Genomic DNA, 18667 nt, shown 5'->3' on the forward strand with positions numbered 1-18667 from the left:
ATATGGGGAAACACAAGGGAGTTGCGTTGTTGATGATTGACTGTTGGTTCCATCTGATTCCATTGGTGGAGTCAGACCCGGACATCAGTAAGGTGGTTTTCTTCATCAGTATGTTTGTAAACAAGATAATGTAGCACAGTGCTGTGCTACAGTATATGAAAAGTCTACACTAAAATCAATCAGACTGTCCACAGAAATGGTCTTTTATTGTGACTTCCTATTTGTCCATTGTTCCGACTGTGTGTACAGTTAAGGTGTATGGTCACACTTCAAAATAAATAATATCAATCAGTATTAATGCAGCCAAATGTTAGTGTTTTCTGTTGATATGTCTGATATTTACCATGGAATTTCTGTGTGTTGTCTCCGCAGTGTCATAACACATGAAATCAGGCCGGTCACCTGACTGGGAGTCAGTAATTCCCATCAGTCTTTCCCTTGGTCATGTTGTAATTTCTATCATACACATTGTTCATCCCTTGGAGACTGAAAATATGTAACAGCAGTTCATGCAGTGTGTTCCTGTCTGTACTTTAGTCACGATATCCAAGCTCATACTGTACTAATGTATCATGGCGACAGCACTTCTGAGTTTCTTTGAGGATGCAGGAAACTTCAGGCCAGCCTCAGCTCAGATCGGAGACGCGCGCCTCTGCTAATGGAGAGCCTTTGTGATCTCCCCTTTTTAGCCACAGTGGATGAGTATAAAAACAGAAGCTCTTTGTTCGTGTTGAATGAAAAAAGAAAGAACAAAACCATGTCAGGCGAGCTAGCAGGCTCCGAGTGTTTACCATTTAAATCCTGACCAATGACAACTCAGATCAAACAAAGGCTCTTGAGCAGGAGGGAACTGAACAGTGTTTACAGTGATAGAGTCTTTTACAGCATTCTGCTCGGCGTCCCTTTTCAGATATCGCCCTGGAGACCCTCTGATGAGACGCATATACATGCATGTACACACAGCCAGAAACACCCGCAGCTGTTTAAGTGTGTGCAGAGGCTCAGGCTCAGGGCAGAACTTCCTGGGTGCAGTCACGGGCATCTTTGTTAAAATAAGACGATTCTACTGCCAGTGCGCAACTTACTCAGCTGCAGTGATGTTAATTTCAATCAGTTTTAACATTAGTAATGGGTCTAATTGTAATTACTTTATACTGAAAACTTCACACAACAAAGTATCACACAACATTTTTTTTTCCATGAGGAGAATGTGTTCCATGAGATTTTATTTCGAAATATTTTCTTAATGTCTGAAAACTATTTCTAACACAATGTATTAATTGCTTAAGGTTATCAGGCTTGTCATTAAACTTTATTGTATCTTTATAAAAAATATATTCATTACACGTTTGAATTAAGCATCATTTTTATTAGGTTATCCAAGTCAAATCTAATGAAATTAACACAGTGATACTCAAATCATTTTAGCTGAAGATCTTGCAAATTTGCTTTATTTTGTTTTATTAATACACTTGACATTACAACATATTTGCAACATGTTTACTTAAAAGCACAAGTTAACATGATGGAACCAAATGACAAGTTGAAAACATTTAAAAAGTTTTTGGGCAAACTGGTTCCAGAACAATTCAAGAGCTGTGGTAATATTCAGGGTGACAGAAATTAATTTCATGTCCCTACAGTTTAACTGAATTATTTAAATTAAAGAATGTGCCCCAATTACGTCAGACAAGTGCCAATAGGCAGATACCAAAATATGCTACATATGAAGAGCTACATCCTGTAGACATTTGTTCAGTAGTTTAATTTTTTTTTTAAGTTTTTAATCAAATGCCAGTAATTCAAATGTACTGGTGAAATTTAAAAATATTAAAAGTCATTATTGGGCAACATTCATTACTAGACTGTAGCTTTCCTTACTTCAGTTGCTGAAAAACTTTGTCTCCAGAATTAGTTAGATTCGTATAAAAAAATTAATTGTGTTATACATTTGGAATTTGGCAAATCTGCATTCCCTTTCCATTTACCAGTACATGGCAGGTCCTAATAAGCTCAACATCTAGTCTTCCATCTTTCTCCATTGCATAATGAGATTTGCTTCAACTAGTAAAGTAATTAAGACAGTACTACAAAGGACCCCACTTACACATGTTCATTAAATATGAACAAACGCTGTAATGCTGGATTGTGTGTAGTTATTATCATGTGAAGGTTAGTATGGTGCAAATTGGCATGAACATTTTTGTTTTGGGCATTAAACCAGATTTGTGTGTGTGTGTGTGTGTGTGTGTGTGTGTGTGTGTGTGTGTGTGTGTGTGTTTGTTTGTTTGTTTGTTTGTGTGTGTTTGTGTGTGTAGTGCAATACACAAAAAATTAGAAGATCTTCCCTTTTGGCCTAGTTGGAAAGGTCTTGCCACATGACCCTTTTTCAAAAATGGTATATCAGGTGTAATACTAAAATTTAAAACCTTAAATGTTAATACTCATTGTAATGTAGGACGGTAGGATTGGTTATCTGTGATTTCTGAAGGGTAACATTTCTTTTCAGATTAAGTATTTCTTTTCACTTTACATAATTGAAGCAAACGGTGCCTATGGTAATGTGTATGTGTTGTGAATAAAATCATCAGGGCATTTCTTTATTTGTCCTTGAGGACACGGTGGGTGGGTCGCACCTCACATCTCCAGGGTTGGGGGTTTGAATCCCAACTCTGCCCTGTGTGTGGGCAGGTTGCATGTTGTCCTTGTGTGACATGGGTTTCCAGTCTGTGTGTATATGTGTGTCTGTCTGTGTCTGTGTGCATGTTCACGCCCTATGATGAACCAGCTTTATGCTGCATGAAATGGCTTTTTGGCTCTTTGTCATCCTGACCAACATATGTGGTTGGTAGATGAGTAGGTAGATATTTATACGAGTTAAGTGTTAAAACATGCAAGTGCTGATTAATAAATTATCACTTTGTTCCATGTTCTTTGTTTTCAATTACGAATTATAATGTAATTATGTGACTCTGGATTAGACAAAGTTTAGTTCAAATAAGTCATGAGTACAAACAAACCAAAACTTTAAACAATGTACCTCAGGTGGAAACTAAAATTATAAAAGAAGCCTAGATATTTTTCCGAAGTATTACTGGTAGCATTACTTTGAATTACTTTACATTTACCTAATATATATCATTTTACAATCACCACAATAGTCCTTGTTACCAAATTTAACTTTTGGTAATAAAACAGGATTGCCCTTAGTTACGACAGGATCACTGTCATATCTCATTGCACACATTAATAATGATCATAAAGAAGCAATAAGAGTAAAAAAAAAAACTTGCAAAGTTCAAGTCACAGGGAGATCAAACTCAATTATCTTGAAAGTGATCCAGTCAATTTGACAGGGGAGGCGAAATCTTCCATACAAAAAAAAGCTTCCTCTGTTCCCTCCGTCACAGTGAATTATTAGAGGAGAAAAAAACATAACAAAAATTGTTGAAAACAAAAGAGCTCTGATGGTTTCAAAATTTGAACAAGCGCCGTGACTTCTGCCCTAATTTAGTTGTTACTGATTTTGTAGTTAGTTGTTTCTAATTATGTCTGCAAGGCTCGTTACTCCCAGGTTAATGCATTTAAATCAGCGTGTGCTGCCTTCCTGTTCATTCTGCCTGCGCACTGATTATAGGCGAGCAATCTAGTACCAAGCAGAGGAGCAGTTTGTTGGCCACTTGCAGTCTGTAGACCTAGCAGAGTAATAGGTCTCTAGTTTGACAGCTATTTGAGCTATCTTCACAATCCTGAACTCTGTTCGTAATTAAAACTTTTTTTTAAATAGTATCTGTAACACTTGTAGCTAATGGTAAAAGTGAAAAATTTTATGTAAGGCAGCCATTCTCTATTAATTATATGATAGCCGTGTCAGTCTAAGTCAGTAGAGTTTGTTTTCAAGGAAATTTACTTTTGGAAGTTCTTTTTAAACCATTCAGTCAAAATAATGGATGGCATTTTTTCACTAAATACATTTAAGCTAGGTTGTAGTGTGTAGATAGCACTTACATTAGATATCAAAATGTTAAGTGTTGTTTTAACCTCTGAAAATGCTGTTTAAATGCACTAAGAGATATGTTGCACATCATCTCCTATTAGGAACATGAGATTTCTATAAAAGGTTTTTGGTATGTTGAGCATTTTCAGTGAAAGTCTACCAGCTTACCCTACACAAGTGAGATATGTTTTTGCAAAGGGTATTATCTTAATGATTTGTAGTTTGATAAACTTGACCCAAAACAGTAATCATTCAGTCACCAAATCTTCCCCAGTGTTCTCTTCCCACATACTCCCTTCACCTTGGCTGTCATCATTAATACTGGCCAGCTAGGAGTTAATCTAATAAGCAAGGGTCATTTCTGCAGCCATCAGAGCACATTCACTGGCGGCTGCCTTAAAGCTAGTGTTTAATTGCATTTCTCAGGGCTGCCAAATTTGATAGCACCGATATAGAAAACATCGGGGAAAATGGAAGAGGACCCTGTCACAGTTTTGCTCTCACTGTTTATGTTGCTGGTTTGCGCAAAACTTCAACGTTATTTGACATGTCACAGTTTATTAAGGCTGTAAAAAACACTAAATATTATATGTGAAGGTCATATTAAGGCTAAATTGGTGAGATTCTTCGGTACTCCACTTTCTTTTTTTAAAGGTGTTGTGATGGTATTTCTCATCCGCAACTCTCCCATCTAGGCCCATGAGCCTTGTTTAGCTTTTGTCTGTGGTATCCTAAGAATGTAGGACGTATATTAGAATTAAATAACTATAATTGCTGCAAATGTAACTTGCAGAAATACCACTAAGGGCACAGTTCAGCTTTACAATAACTGTTTATTTCTCTTTTAGCTCCTCATCAAACTTATGTATGTACCCTGTGATTGTGTCTCTTTTACTCCTGACTGTACCACATTGTATTCATATTGTGAATATATATTCACCTACCTTTGCTTCTTTGCAGGTACTGAACGGCATGAATTAACTTCCTGGAGAAGTTTCCACTCGATTTTCAAGTTCTTTACTGCCACTCTGGAAGCACAGAACAGTGATACCAAGCCTCCTGCTTCTGTAACGACACGCAGCTCCAACAGAAATAAACATGAAGAATTTTAGAGCAAGAAAAAGGATATTATGCCAAAATTGTTTCTCTCTCTTGTTTTACCCATATTTTCCCCCATTTCTCTGCAAACGGATATTCCTTCCAGGCCCCATATATATATGTATATTTTTTTGTAATGCAGAGGGTCATGGTGCATACATCTAAATAACGATTGGCATTACTTGTGGATGGGTGCTGCTGTCAAAGCAATAAGGGTTCACTGCATGTACTTCCTGTGGGCTGTATCTTAGATTTGGTGCTGCCCATCAGTGTCTAGATTAAGGATGACAGCAGCTCGGCATAGTGCTCCATGCTGCACCTCTAATTGCTATGACATTGCCCTGAACTGAACTAATGCTTGGGCAACACTGTCTCCCCCCAGGTCCTGCTGCCCAGAGCAGCTTCTTCCTGAGCTCTTACATCTTTTCACTCACCCCTTCATTTGCAGAATAATCATAAAGCAACTAGATAACAAGATAACCTTAGATTTAATTGGAGCATAGCATTGTGTATTTTGATTTTATTATTATTACTTCTGCCGTGTTTCTAGTTACTGTTTTGTTTTGACTTTTAAATTTCACTGGTGTATTTCACCTTTTACATTTGGGTTTACTGCCAAGCCATATGTACAGTAACTAAACACATTGGTGTTTAATGGATTTGGTCTTTTAGCTGGATTTTAATTGATTGTTTTTTGATATCATAAATATAATTTATGGTAATTGCTCATAGGTTTAGGGATCATATTTTTATACTTAAATGCTGCTTTTTACATATGATGTTTTACATTTAAATCATGGTTACTTTTAAGTTATAAGGAAAACAAGCAGATTTTGCAGTTGGGTATAATCAGGTTTCTTTACTAGTCTGAAAATCCTACATTTTAAACATTCTTTGAATATAATTTCAGAAATGTTTACCATTTTAACTGTAAAAAAAATTCCGAAACACTGGACTGTTGAGTGTAACGATACTTTAATTCCTGATTTTTGTGTTTAAAATTTGTAAACTTAAGCAAAATAAGAGTTTTGATTGATTCTTCAGACTTCAATTGATTTTTCATTTGCTGATCAATTTCTATATGTTTGAATAAGCCATTAAACCAGAGTTGGAACTTCGAACTGACGATGTATGGAATCATATATCAGACGCTTTTTACATTTTTTTCATCATTATTGCTTAAATCCTATTACATTCAGTGTGTTTAATTTGCAAGTTTTTAATATCTCATTTCATTATTAATAGTTATTTTTTAAACCACTAGCCATTTTTTATTTTAATATTGAGTCATAAATCTGTAACCTGCAGGAACTGATCCATGTACACTTTCGGTGTGCATTTTTTTAAACATGCCTGATATCAACTGCTGTTTTACACGGCATTGTTATCTTGGAAGAGGAAAGTTGTGAATTATTTTTCTTAATTGAATATTGTTGCCTTAGAAATAAACATGACTTTACTTCTATGTCCATTGTTTTTCTAAGAAAATAAGCCACTTGTGAAAAGACCGCAGTTAGGAGACCAGCCTTAAACCAAATCTAAAGTATATTTGGAACGTAGCCTAAATTTCGCTGAATTTCAAGTCCTTCTTCAAAATCAAACACATAACGTGTGTTTGTTGGAAGTTCAGCTGGCCAAAAGACGTGAGACAAAAACGCTTCGTTAATGTGTAATGAAACTAAAGAAAATATCTACGAACCTACTTCCAATAATTTTTGCTGCCTTTGTTGTTCAGGTACGTTTTACAGCATTCTGTCAGCAAGCTTGGAGATGGTAAATATTAAAAGTCTCCAAAACCGAGGTTTATTTTGTCCCATATTTATTTCACTTCGAATTTCTGTATTCCTGTTTCACCTTAAAACCTGCTTATGAACTGCCGATATTAATGTAACTGAATAAAAAACTTTTGTTATACTAACATTTTTGTCATTTGTAAAACGTGCCAATTAAACTGAATGATACGTGTACTCCGTGTACTCCAGAATGCCTATGTTCAAGGTTCTGCTACTATTTTTTAGCATTAGAAATTGACATTTATATAAATACTCACCACCGTACCAATATAAATGAATGAGGCGATCATTGTTTTCGTTTAGTTTTCCGTCAAGCAAAGTTATGCTGTTTGTTTAGTTATTTTAAAAAGGAGTCTCAAAAATAATTTTAAACACCGGAGTATCACCAGGTGCAAGGCGGTTGGTCGTCTGTCGTCAACAAATCCTCGCTTGTCCAACATTAGTTTACTTTATCCCCCCCCCCCCCCCAGTAAAGTTTTATAGGAAACAGTCCGATCAATTTTATTCATAATTGTTCAGTTATAATACAATTGTCACAGTCATATTCCTGATACATTCTAACCATAACTATGAAGATGGCTGCAAATGCAAATAAGGCTGATTTATTACTTTCCTTTTGTATTATTTAAGCTGTTGACTTTAGCAGAAATTAAATTCTAAAGTTAAGGTACTTTGAAAACCTACAGGACGCTGTTTAAAATTATGTAAAAGTAAACATCAATTAAGACTCTAAAAAGGGTTATCAATCTTTGCTGAGAGTCGTGTCCTTTTAAGGTTCACAAGATCATTTGTTTTCACATGGTGAAAACCAATAAGGCCATTAAACGCCCCCTCAATAAATCTTTAGAAATCTTTCCATTAGTCTCGAAACAGCAAGTGTAAAGGAGTAACACCAGTTAAGATCTTTCATACAGTGTCAGGTCAGTAATAAATAAAAGTATGAACTCATCTATAACCCTAAAGTAATAGGGCACCAGCTCACTGACAATCATCCGAAGGCAGTTGCAGTTTCCACGCAGTGTGTACTGAAATTCCTTCATAAATTGCAAAATCTTCTAGAATTGTAATTTCCAGATTAGGTATTTAGGAATAAATTTAACATATTATATGAGAACTAGTGGGATCTTAAATGCCTAAATGTGAAGAAGCAACAATTTTCAGTTGTTTATATTTTAGAGAACACTTAAAAAGTATATGTGTGTGTGCATGCATATATTTATATATATATATATATATATATATATATATATATATATATATATATATATATATATATATATATATATACACACACACACACACAAAACGAACAATGAGCTATGCATTTCATTAATGTCTATTTCACTTGGATATCATTTTTGTTTTGATGTTCTACGTGCTTATGGGTTCAGCTATTTTTTGGGGTAAGTTAATAAATCCAACCATTTCTCAGCTGTTTCGGCAGGATTAATCATGTATAATTAACTGTGGTCTAGTGAAATTATTGTCACATAGGACACGCTTGTGAAGTTTCTTATAGACACGTACTCATTTACCTTAAAAAAAAAAGCTTTAAAAACTTCTTCATGTTGTTCGTGACAATTGTATCGAAAATGATGTTTCAATTATTTCGGAGTCCCATCATGCCCTCCCTTTTTCCCCAGTGCTGCTAAATATCAACTTTTTCTAAGGAGCTGCACACTTGGCAAAGTTAAAACGTCATTCTCTTTTCCTTGTATTCGGGAGCACTCCACCAGATCACTGTCAGATCTCTATTTGCATAATTATATGCTTTGGTCTGAAGAGAGAACTAACCTCCACATTTTATGGGTCACTAAACTGCAACAATCAATGTTTTATGACGTATACTAAGAAAAGCTTAGGAAAGTATCTTACGTTTTCAAAGGACTCTCTAGTTCCCTCCCTTGCAGCGGAATTACGTAGCCTACCATTCGAAAAAATAACTTACCTCTGAAACTCCTGCAAGGTAGAACAACTTCTGCACATATGTATTCGTGTAGTTTGTAAATTTTAAATTAGATGCTGTAAATGCTGGAAGAACAAATATTTGCTTGATATTTACAAAACTACTATGTAATGTAAGCTCTTCTTTCAAAAATGAATGATTATTCTCAAATTCCCCTGGCTGTTTCGGTCTCTTAATCAACCGTCACTTAGATCTCCATACACCTGAAATGGTGTCTTGTAGTACATCTCAGAAACTGACAAGTTAAACAGAACTTCTAGTCAATGGAAGGCTTCCCATCCAATTTTTGGAGTCACCCTTATTTTGCAGAACAAGTATGAGGCGCAAAATTACGTGATAATTTAAACAAAGAAACGATATGGATGTTCTTAGAAACGCCACAACAAGTTTCTAAAAGATCACTGAAAAAAGACGCTTGATCTCAGGTTGATGTCCCCGCAACGTGTAAGATTACTTGAATGTATGTATGTGTATGTACGTGCGTTTTACTATATTTTACTCAGGGTTAGTTCGTATGAGTGAAAGAAAGCAAATACGCGGTACCACCTTTGAAGAACACCTCTTCCGTTTGGAGTAACAGTTGTTTTTAATGTATGTCGGGTACCGACCACACACTAACTGAACAAAGCGTCCAATATGTAAAGTTACATTGCGTGTAATCTTCCTCAGTTAAACACAGGCAGGATTATTACAACGTTAAGATTTCAACATGCGTAGCTGTAAATCCGCACATTGATGTTGGTAAAAGAAAATACAATAACAGCTTATGAAGAAGAACTATAAAGAAAAACAAAATTATTAACATATAAAATTAACCATATTTTCCCCAATAAGTGGTTAATTTCAAGGACCGTCCATTTACACTACTGTACATTTTCTGATGAATACTCATAGTTTAATTAATAGTCAAATATAATTAATATTAGCTTGATCACATCTCAGAAATGGCATATTTTGCATAGGCATAAAACATACCTTTTACTACACTACAGTTCAAATAGGCTTTTTGTCACTTCTATTGCCTTTTGATGCATTTTTTTCTTACGCCAAATCTTGCGACACGTTAAATATGTACTTAGCGGTACGGGAACAAAAGTAAGCAGGGTAAATTGAAGCGACATTTATGTTCATTTTGTATTTTTTAGGATAAGACCCCATAACATTCTGGTGCAGTTTGCTAATATAATCTTTATATCTTAGTTTTACAAAAATGGTCTTGCAAACAACTATATTTGCACGTTATTCAGTCATTAATCTTTGATCACAACCTTACCTTAAATGATCATTAAATTTTTTAAAAAATGGTTTCAAAGACGATATAATAATTTTAGTCAAGTAGTCAAGTCAAGTAGGTTTTTATTGTCATTTCAACCATACACACAGTATATAGTGAAATGAGATGACGTTCCTCCAGGACCATGTTGCAACACAGAGCAGAACAAAACAGAACAGAATTGTTTAAATTGTTCTGGAGCATTTTAGGCCACACTAACGCGTTGGCTTGCTTGAGATTGAGTTGACTACTACAATGCAGAAACAGTTCATACGCACCCACAGACACAGACACACACAGGAAGTTCATATGTTCTTTCATTGTGGGGACTCTCCCTACCCTATAACTCCTAACTATGATACCCCTAACCCAGCCCTAACCATAAGAAACCAAGCAAAATACAAGACTTTTCCCTATTTTAGTTTTTTTTCTTTCTTTTTGGTGTCATTCACAGGTTTTAATATAAAATTTAGGTTAAAATGTGCACATGTCCCCAGAAGCTAAAAAGTAACAGGTATGTGGTAAATACAATCCCCACACACACACGCGCGCGCGCGCGCGCTCATACATAAAGCACATAAAATACTATTTCTCAATTGATTTTTACAGTGCGTTAGTGGGGAAAACACACAAATGAGGGCAGATCTCAGTAAAACTCTAGCTCTCTTTCGCTGGCCAAGTGTTGTTAACAGATCTAAACCTGAAAAAGACCTCACTATAGACTACGAAACGTCATACCTCATTTGAGTCCTGAGTGTTACTTCGCGTAAACGAAGGGAAAAGTTTTAGTAAGTCAAAGGACAGAGAAGAACTTGGAAAAAAGGAAAGGTAGCCTATATCTTATATGACTATAAAGTGTTTTTAAGACAAGTACATCTCATATTTATTATTCAAAATTATTCAATAACGATTTCCATGACTGCAGTGAATCATAAAGGCTCAAGAATACCAAAGGTCTAAATAGCCCGGACGACAGGGACGGCATCCGGTCCATACTATTTCTTTTTGCTCGATATGTTAAAATATTAAAATATGACATTAAAACGCATACTATATCCAGTATTAGATTACTGAGACGATCATTTTCCCCTGCGGGTAAACACTTGCTTTGCAGAGATGGTCATTCCCTCCAAAGAGAACCGTAGTATTGCATCACTGATATTATAGCACGCACAGTGCGTCTTCATTATTAAGTATAGCCGAAAACTTGTACCCCGAATTAAGTTGTTACCAAACAAGGAACCAAGTAAAGGTACGAATGTTTCTATTAGACAGGTTCAATGATGACGCTGACAATGGGTAAAAAGTGACAAGAAGTAACAACTAGAATGTGGTACGACTGATTATAAATAAAAAAGTTTATGCATGGTTTTTCCGAAGTGTACTATTTTGGAAGGAAGGGATTTTCCTTCATAATCTGTTCCCGCACATTATATCTCTTTTTGAAGTAATTCTCTTCTTAATATCTCCATTTATTTCATTTTTTCTTTGATTTTCTGCTCTTTTACAGGCGGGTATAGTGCATAACTTATGCTTTATTTGTGAGAACTTAATTTTTGGTATTATTAAACGGAAAATAAATCACTCTAGGTAGCTGATGAAAGTTGGTGGATCCTTACATAATTCTTCATAACAGCTGAAAAGTTTTTAAACTATTTAAAAATAGTTTAGTTGTTGTGTATTGTTATGAATGTATTAAACTTGGGTAATACAACATACACAAGCGCACGTTTATGATACATTTTTTCTTATTCTGATTGTCCTGTAATTAAGCTCGAACGATTTATTCCAATATTAGCTGATTTCGATTACTGTATATAATTTCATTTTAAAATTGTGAAAAACAATACGCTTTAAGTAAAATGCAAGTAAATAGATGTAAACCACAAATTGCTACATTTGATAATGACATCGTAATGTTTTATTTTGATTAAACGATTGTTTTAAGACATCACTGTAGAAATGAACTATTGAACTATTAATTTTGAAAGCATCAATAAAAACGCACGAATGACAAAGTAGATAAAAAAATATATTTTAAATTTACATAAACTTTAGTCCTTATTTTTATTTTTAAGTGGTTTAAAATATTGATCCTGCCGTCAGTATATTCATGAGCATATATTAAGATTACAGTATTTTAAAACTGACAAAAACGAGACAGATTATGTCTTATCTGAATTGTAAAGCACTTTATTATTTTTTGGTCGATGTTTTTTTCTCATACGTTGTTCTGATTTTCCTTTCGTTTTTGGCTTAAAACTAATGTTTTAAATCCATTTATGAATGTCAGACTTTAGGCGACTGCTTATTTAATTTATTATAATCTATAAATATAAATGACTAAATGCACCACTTAAATGTAATTGGAATAATAAACAATCTTTATTATTATTGCATATATATTGTTTATATAATGGTACGGAGACAAAACGCAATCACTGTATAGTATATTAGAACAGTCAAAAGTTTAGAAAATAACGTCATTTTTCTTAAATGCCTTTACATTTGTGCAGAATACGCAACAACTGCAACAACAACAACCGCAATAATAATAATAATAATAATAATAATAATAATTCGTGCTGATATCATCTGGCTACCTCATGTAGCACCATGGACAGCGCTCTCGTTTAACCTTAACTAAAACTTGTTTATATTTTCGTCAAATTTTCTATTTGAGGGACACTACAATAATACATGACACGTGATAAAGTATATCTTTTAATTGGGACTAACATTTCTTTAGTTCTTTTTTTTCTGCCCATGTTTTCTCTTTCATCTGTAGTTATATATACATATATTGCTCAATTGGTACCATAGTAACTGTTTTGCGGAATCTTCATACTTTTCAGCTGAATTCCAAAGATAAGAGAAACATTACGCACCAGAAAGAATTATTTGTTTAGGTTACTATTGTAACGTCAAAAATTTCGTTCTGTCCCTAAGAGGGGCAAAACATCTATGTGCAAAAATGATTCAAGCACGCACAAACACACGGGTCCATCAAACTACTTCATTAAAAATGTACTTAATTCTGTGTGAAAAAGTGCTTTTTACAAAAACTTCGAACGGAGCGCACGCAGACCGTTGTGATAAGAAGAATATTTTCTGTTGAGGGACCAGTTTGATGGAGCTCTACAGCTTTGAGACAGCTTGTTAATTAAAGCCCCGAGAGAGAACCTGCTGGAGCCCCCGTCCATAACAGAACATTGCTAACTATACTGACAGCAAGTTACTTAACAAGCGGACACGCGGGCATTTTTTTTAATGGTATTACTCTCTTCCAATATCTTTTTTTTTAATCGGACCCTTGCATTGGCTTTTGCATTTCGCAATCCTCACCAATATTAATGACATCTTGTTCTTCTATTTTTTTTTTCTTCAAATGGCAATTTTAAATTTCGTTGACTTTGAAATGTGTTCCATTATCCTAAAGGCCAAATGTACGGGAAGTAAACATCATGAAATTTAAGAGAAAAACTGAGGATTCTCTCGTGGGAAGCGTTTAGTAGCTTAGGCAACTAGGAAAGGGGAGGGGAAACTAATCTTCCTTTCGTAAACTACAGCAAAACAGAACTAAAACTTGAGCAAAGCAACCTGGATCTCGCTTTATACAGGTATATAATTTGGAAAGTAACTATACATTACAGGTACAGCTTTACAGACTCTCCGGCTAGGTGATACAAAACAGGATGTTAAGTGTTTTCTATGCCATTTAAATCAGCGATTATGTTTGTCATTTTAATATTGGTATCCACAGAGTACGAATTATCTTAAATTTCAATATTAAAAGTTTTCAAAAGCAAAATCAAATGGGTCACTTCAAAACGTATTCATGCGGTGGGCGCCCATAGTGATGACGAGAACTTGCAGGAAAAAACATCTCTCAGCCACAAAAGAACAACGAACTTGCTAGTTTGGGAAAGGTTCATATATTTTTCTATATACAGTATATACTATATTATAGCATAATACTATATTTTCATTTCCATATTTTCATATACAATATAAAGAAAGGATATACCACAAAATACAGTGATTGCGTGATTAAAATCCTTTTTGTATACTAAGTAATAAATAATATATATGCAGGCTATGTGTGTGTGTATCAGTCTGTATTAATATATTGCACGTTACTTTTTTACACCTTCATTGGTTTTTTTAATAGAAACATTGCAAAATATTACACCAATAAAATGGAGGGAGGGATAAATGGAGAACAATCTTTGACTTAATAACACCAGAAAGTTAGATATCAGGAATCAGTTCTGTAAATGAATATATGAATATATGAATAACAAACAAGTCAATTGACATAAAAGCATTTGACTGCTGCTTTTCTTTAGACGATTTATTATTATTATTATTATTATTATTATTATTATTATATTATTAATAATAATAATAATGTTATAATTCCGTATACAGTTACAGTATACAGTTCCGTATACAGTTATTATTCCGTATATAAGTAATTAAATAAGAGAAACACTGAATTTAATTATTTAAAATTCACAATAAATCATTTAATAATAAAAATACGTATAAATTTATATTATTTATGTTGAGTTTGAACAGTACCTACACGTTTTAACGTATACTATACAGTCAAATGACGTGGAGTGTAGAATGGTGAACATTACTATCCTATACTCTGCAAGATAATGAAGCGATTTAGCACTGTTTTCTGGTAAACTCCTTCAAATTACACGATGGACGTTCTTTTAAAAATTGTTAAAATAATTCAATAAAAATTGGAAATTGAGATTGACCATCTTGGCTGGACAGGAAAGGAGAGTAAATGTTTATTTTTCGCGACGAAGGTCCCAGTACACAGAGCGCCATCTAGCAAACAAAAGTAGAAACAAACAGCTCAGAACGGGCTTTGCAGTAGGAGCTCCCCGGAGCCCCGAACAAAGGCTCGTCTGAGGAATGCAGAATGGATTCTCTGCGAAACTTTTCACTTTCAGTCGTGGAAACATATAGTACTGAAACTGAAAACGGACACTGCAGTTCATTTTACGAGCTAAAAAAGACTAGGCGTGGATGTGTGTGTATGTGTGGGGGGGGAGGGGGGTGATGGACAAACGGAAAGTAAACTCAACATAAAATGTAGCATAATTACTTAGAATTATAACCATTCCAAATTACTTTAATAGAGGGGGATTGAAAGCATAAAAGGAGACAATCGTATAGGCTATTACAATCCAAAACAAGTATGTACAATAAATTTGCAAGCATGTATGAAGAAAGCTTCATAATGCTATATGGATATTCTATCTAATGGTAGACAATGGCTAATATATTATAAGTAGTAGCAGTAGTAGTAGTAGTTATACTAATAATAATAATTATTATTATTATTACTGTAATAATAATAATAATAATAATAATAATAATAATAATAATGATGCTTTTAATAATGACCCTTCTAAGGTGTCGGATGCACATTAACTGGTCATACCTTTTCCAGTAAGTAATTATGATTTCCAGTTATACTCCTTATACACAGTGATGTTGATTATCAGTTTAATGTCATTTTTTATGCACGAGTACATAGAACACAGAGGTAAAATGACAATTAAAAATTAGATAATAATTTAAATTTCAAAGAATATTTTTAAAACACTATGCGACATTTTAGAATGATTTCCAGCAAAAGAGAAACACAAATATATCATTAAACTTCAAGGGATACATGCAGGAAATCCAGAAAAATGCACATGATGTTAAAATGAGTGAATCCTACTAGTTAAATTTTATTTCATGATCCAAATATAACATTTATACATCTATCCAGAATTGATCTTAACAACCAATAAAATGCATTAATTAGATGAAAAGCATCACTTTACCATTATTATAAGGCATATTAGAATTTTAAATATTTATATAATTAAAACATCATATGTCTGCTATTATGCATGGTGTTTTAGAAATTGTAGAAAAAAATTGGCCTAGGTTTATTTAAAGAGGGTCTTCAACAGCCCCAATTTTATGCACCATTTTTAACATTTATGGAAGGTGTCACTGATACCTTTGTTTATTGGTAAAGACAAGCAACCAGACATAAACAAGTAAGGAGATATATAGATGTATATAAATACAATAAATAAATAAACACTTGATGTGCCTTTGATGGACTATGATGCTGTTATTGCTCAGCTTGAAATTGTTATTGACACGAGATGTCCGTACATGTTTATCTGCTTTAAATAAAAGGTAATTCTTTATTTAATTACCTCACTGTGCTTTCTGTGAATATGTGTGAATCTGTTTGGAAGATCGATGTTGGTTTATTTTGTATTGTCTGTATAAGTGCTTGCTACACTTTACAGCTTCTAAGCATTATTTTCTTTTCACTACCTGCATTCTCTTAGTATCATCTGAAATCATTGGGTACATCTGCAATGTTGTAACTCCCTTCTTCCTGAGGCATTTTGATGACAGGTTACAGGTCGCTGGATATATTTTGCCATTTTATTAAAATTAAATGAACATGCAGCAGACGCATACATAAGTGTGGCTCTACAGGAGATAGACAAGCAAACAAACAAACAAATAGATGAAGAGGTGTGATCGTTCTCTTGGTGAATGCAGGTTCCATCAGCTATTCACAAGTAGGAATGTTGCATTTTTTTCAATTATGATTTGTCTTTTACTGTACAGCTTACGTAATTTGTGTTTTTTAAATGGAATGCCTCTTGCTTCGTAGAAGAGAAGAAGTAAAGATGTGACAGCATGTGTTTGAAGTATGACGAGCTTTGTGGGGAATTCCTTTCTCTTTTCTCAATAACAAACACTCCCTCTTTCAAATAAGCTCCCAGCCATTCAAACTGTGCCGTTCAGCCACCCTATTATTATCAAACAGCTGACCTTTTGGGCTCTGTCCACTCTGTCCACTGCTAGGCCACCCTCCCTTGGCTGACCAACGCCAAATTGCATGCCTGTTATTACTGATAACATCAGTAAATGCAAATGAACTTAGACGTGAAGGGACAGCTGGAAGAAAAGTAACTGGGAATAACTGGGAATGATTTGTTTGGAATATAATATTTTTTAGGTCCGCCACTTCGGGAATTGTTCAAATCAACCAGCACTTTAACTGCCTCAAAACGCGCCACGATTTCATTGCAAAAACGGCCAAAATTCACCAATTCAGATTAAGTTCGTTTATTTCTGCCTGGCCTTTGAAGAGTTGGGGTCATGTCACTCAGAAAGAAAAGGCCATTCCGTTAACCCCCTCCCTTTACACTCACAACACTACACCCACCCCCTCTCTCTTTTTCCCTCTGCCTCTTATCTCCCATACTCTCTGTCCGACCCCCACCTTTTTAGTACGCGCAGACACACGTGAGCGCGCAGAGCGCACAAAACGTTTCCAGCAAGCTGGTCTCAGGCAAAACGCAGAAAAGATAAGAGATGTGTCTTTTTTAACAAGGAAAGCAGGCAATTCCATTATCAGAGCAATGGTGTATAGGCCATAAAGCGCTAGCAAACCAGCCAGTCATGTCCTCCATTGGGTTGCTTGAGATTTTACTTGAGTATTTTGCAATCACCAAATATTTTATGTTCTTACAAAATCAATACGAATATATTTTATTAAGATTATATATGGTATTAATCTTTCGTTGACTCAATTGAATTATATGGATATGTTTTTAAAAACAGAATTATATAAATTCTTCCTGTTTGGTCGTGTGTGAAGGCATTCTGTATACAGTTGACATATATCAGCTAGCGAATGTTCCCGTTCTTGACAGTTTATTTTAGGATGAGTATTTTATGGCAGAAACATGTATAGTATCGGATAATGATCTATATCACAACATTACAAAAAAAATTTAAATGAAATACTCGTGACCAAAAACAGCGCACCGAATACCAGCAAAACAGATAGCACTGTTGTCAAGACACCTTCAGTGAGTCTGGCATGAAAAATATCCTCTAACAAAACGTTTCGGTCATTTATTATAAAGAAAAATAGAAGCCATGCTGAGAAATTAGGTAAATAAAAAGTAAATTAGAACAATATTAACCACGCCATAATTCACTAAGCCTGCATGCTTGTCTAACCCGGCGTGCAATCCTATCATGGGAAACGTGTTTGCGGTGAATAGCTCAAATTCTCATGTTTAGATTTCGTGTGCTATTGTATTGAATGGATAGCATGGCAGACAGACGGACAGATGGATGATATAAATAAATATTCATTACATGTGTAAAGCACTTCGAATGATCTGAAATGAACTTACTTCCATGTTTATAAACGGTTTATATCGTACTTTATTAGCAATAAGTGAGTTATTCTAATGAACACGAATAGATGAAACTTGCAGGACTGCTAATATCAGGCATTAACCATTCTTCATTCACAAACCATTCAGGGTTATAACGAAAATATATCGACCCCAAGATTGTCAGGCAGTCAGGTTTTCATACGCATATGAAGAGAACTGTGCTGTGCATTTGAAGAATGCATAAAGGGTTAGACTGTAAGTCTAAATGCCAATTTACTTGACTTAGCTAACGTAATT

The 18667-nt window shown here is 34.5% G+C and overlaps 1 protein-coding gene and 1 long non-coding RNA gene across 7 annotated transcripts in view; one reads left to right on the forward strand and one right to left on the reverse strand.

The window, feature by feature from the left end:
• The window catches only part of fam172a (family with sequence similarity 172 member A), a 134762-nt gene extending 127749 nt beyond the window's left edge, over window positions 1-7013 (forward strand). For all 6 annotated transcript variants that reach the window (XM_048983055.1, XM_048983080.1, XM_048983064.1 and 3 more), the window contains one exon: window positions 4958-7013. In XM_048983055.1, coding sequence (XP_048839012.1) covers window positions 4958-5109 — 152 coding nt within the window. In that variant the 3' untranslated portion in view covers window positions 5110-7013. The remainder of the gene's footprint in view (window positions 1-4957) is intronic.
• On the reverse strand, window positions 1423-5079 carry LOC125712786 (uncharacterized). Its single transcript, XR_007383399.1, has 2 exons — window positions 4942-5079; window positions 1423-4728 (listed from the first exon to the last, which is right to left on the reverse strand). It is a non-coding gene; the product is annotated as an uncharacterized LOC125712786 (long non-coding RNA).
• Window positions 7014-18667: the final 11654 nt, after the last annotated feature.

The sequence above is a fragment of the Brienomyrus brachyistius genome, chromosome 2 (genome assembly GCF_023856365.1).
Source record: "Brienomyrus brachyistius isolate T26 chromosome 2, BBRACH_0.4, whole genome shotgun sequence".
NCBI lineage: Eukaryota > Metazoa > Chordata > Actinopteri > Osteoglossiformes > Mormyridae > Brienomyrus > Brienomyrus brachyistius.